The following is a 1,051-nucleotide window of genomic DNA, read 5'->3' on the forward strand; positions in this document are numbered from 1 at the left end:
TAACACACACGGCCCTGCTAAAATGAGAGCTGGTGGTGGTTTTGGCAGACAGCATCAACTCCAGCCCCACCTTATGCATTAGGTCCTCCAGATGGTACCTTCTGATATTTTAGTGTTTAAGGATCCAGAAATAGATACCCCCAAAATGTAGGAAACGTCACTGGCTTCCTATAACTTGAAAAAGAACGTGAATAAGTACAAAACCCACGTTTTTTGTAATGTGCTTTTAATCATTCAGAGAAAATAAGCTGATTGTAAAAGGACACAAAAGGCTGTGCACTTGGAACAACACAGACTGGCGTTCTTACTTTCTGCACAAATAAATAGAGCGCTGTTAAAAACGACCGGAGAGCAAACAGGATACAGCAACTGGGAAAAGCAAAGTTCAGAAGTAGTCAAGGAAGACGAGGGTGGTGCACAGTCCTTTTAGTTGAATGCTGCTAGATTCTTTTTCCTTCATTTGAATGATGAGCTGATGGCCCTCCTGATACGGTTCAGAGTGGTCGTATTGTCGTTTTCTTCTATGGTCTCCAACTCTTCAGACTGTGAGATGCTGCATTCCGTGTCTTGACAGCTGCAGCTTTCCACATAGACATACTTATGGGAAATGGAATGCCCATGGGGGCATTTCAGTACCACTTCCTTCATAGTGGACTTAGATTCCCTGCAGCAGGAACAGGTGTGGTCCAAAGAATTGGACTCAGCAGAGTACCTGTTAACATGGAAAAGGGCAACGTTACTCTGTGACAGAAGCTAGCACGAAGGAGAGGGTGAAATCAGGCACAGAACTCCCATGAGATGTTTGGAATAGTATGTAGAAGAGTGGCAGTTGTGGAAAGTGAAAGGGCTAAGCTCATCTGACATAACAACGGTTTTAAAATTCATTATATTTGCTGAGATTTTTTTCTGGTAAAACAATTAATATCAAAGTCCTAGTTAAAAAACCCCAGTGAGCTCTAGGATCTCGGCTTCCTCTCATAATCCCAGCGCTGTTGGATGTTAAATACAGCAAGCTCACAATTAAGGGCAGACAGAGCCCTGACCTCAGCAG

The 1,051-nt window shown here is 43.3% G+C and overlaps 1 protein-coding gene across 1 annotated transcript in view; it reads right to left on the bottom strand.

Moving 5' to 3' along the window:
- Positions 1–456: 456 nt before the first annotated feature.
- Positions 457–1,051, bottom strand: part of LOC104495428 (intestinal mucin-like protein) — an 11,289-nt gene continuing 10,694 nt past the window's right edge. Inside the window, exon 14 of the mRNA XM_010138393.1 lies at positions 457–712. Coding sequence (XP_010136695.1) covers positions 457–712 — 256 coding nt within the window. The remainder of the gene's footprint in view (positions 713–1,051) is intronic.

This window comes from Buceros rhinoceros, unplaced genomic scaffold, assembly GCF_000710305.1.
Source record: "Buceros rhinoceros silvestris isolate BGI_N320 unplaced genomic scaffold, ASM71030v1 scaffold9706, whole genome shotgun sequence".
NCBI lineage: Eukaryota > Metazoa > Chordata > Aves > Bucerotiformes > Bucerotidae > Buceros > Buceros rhinoceros.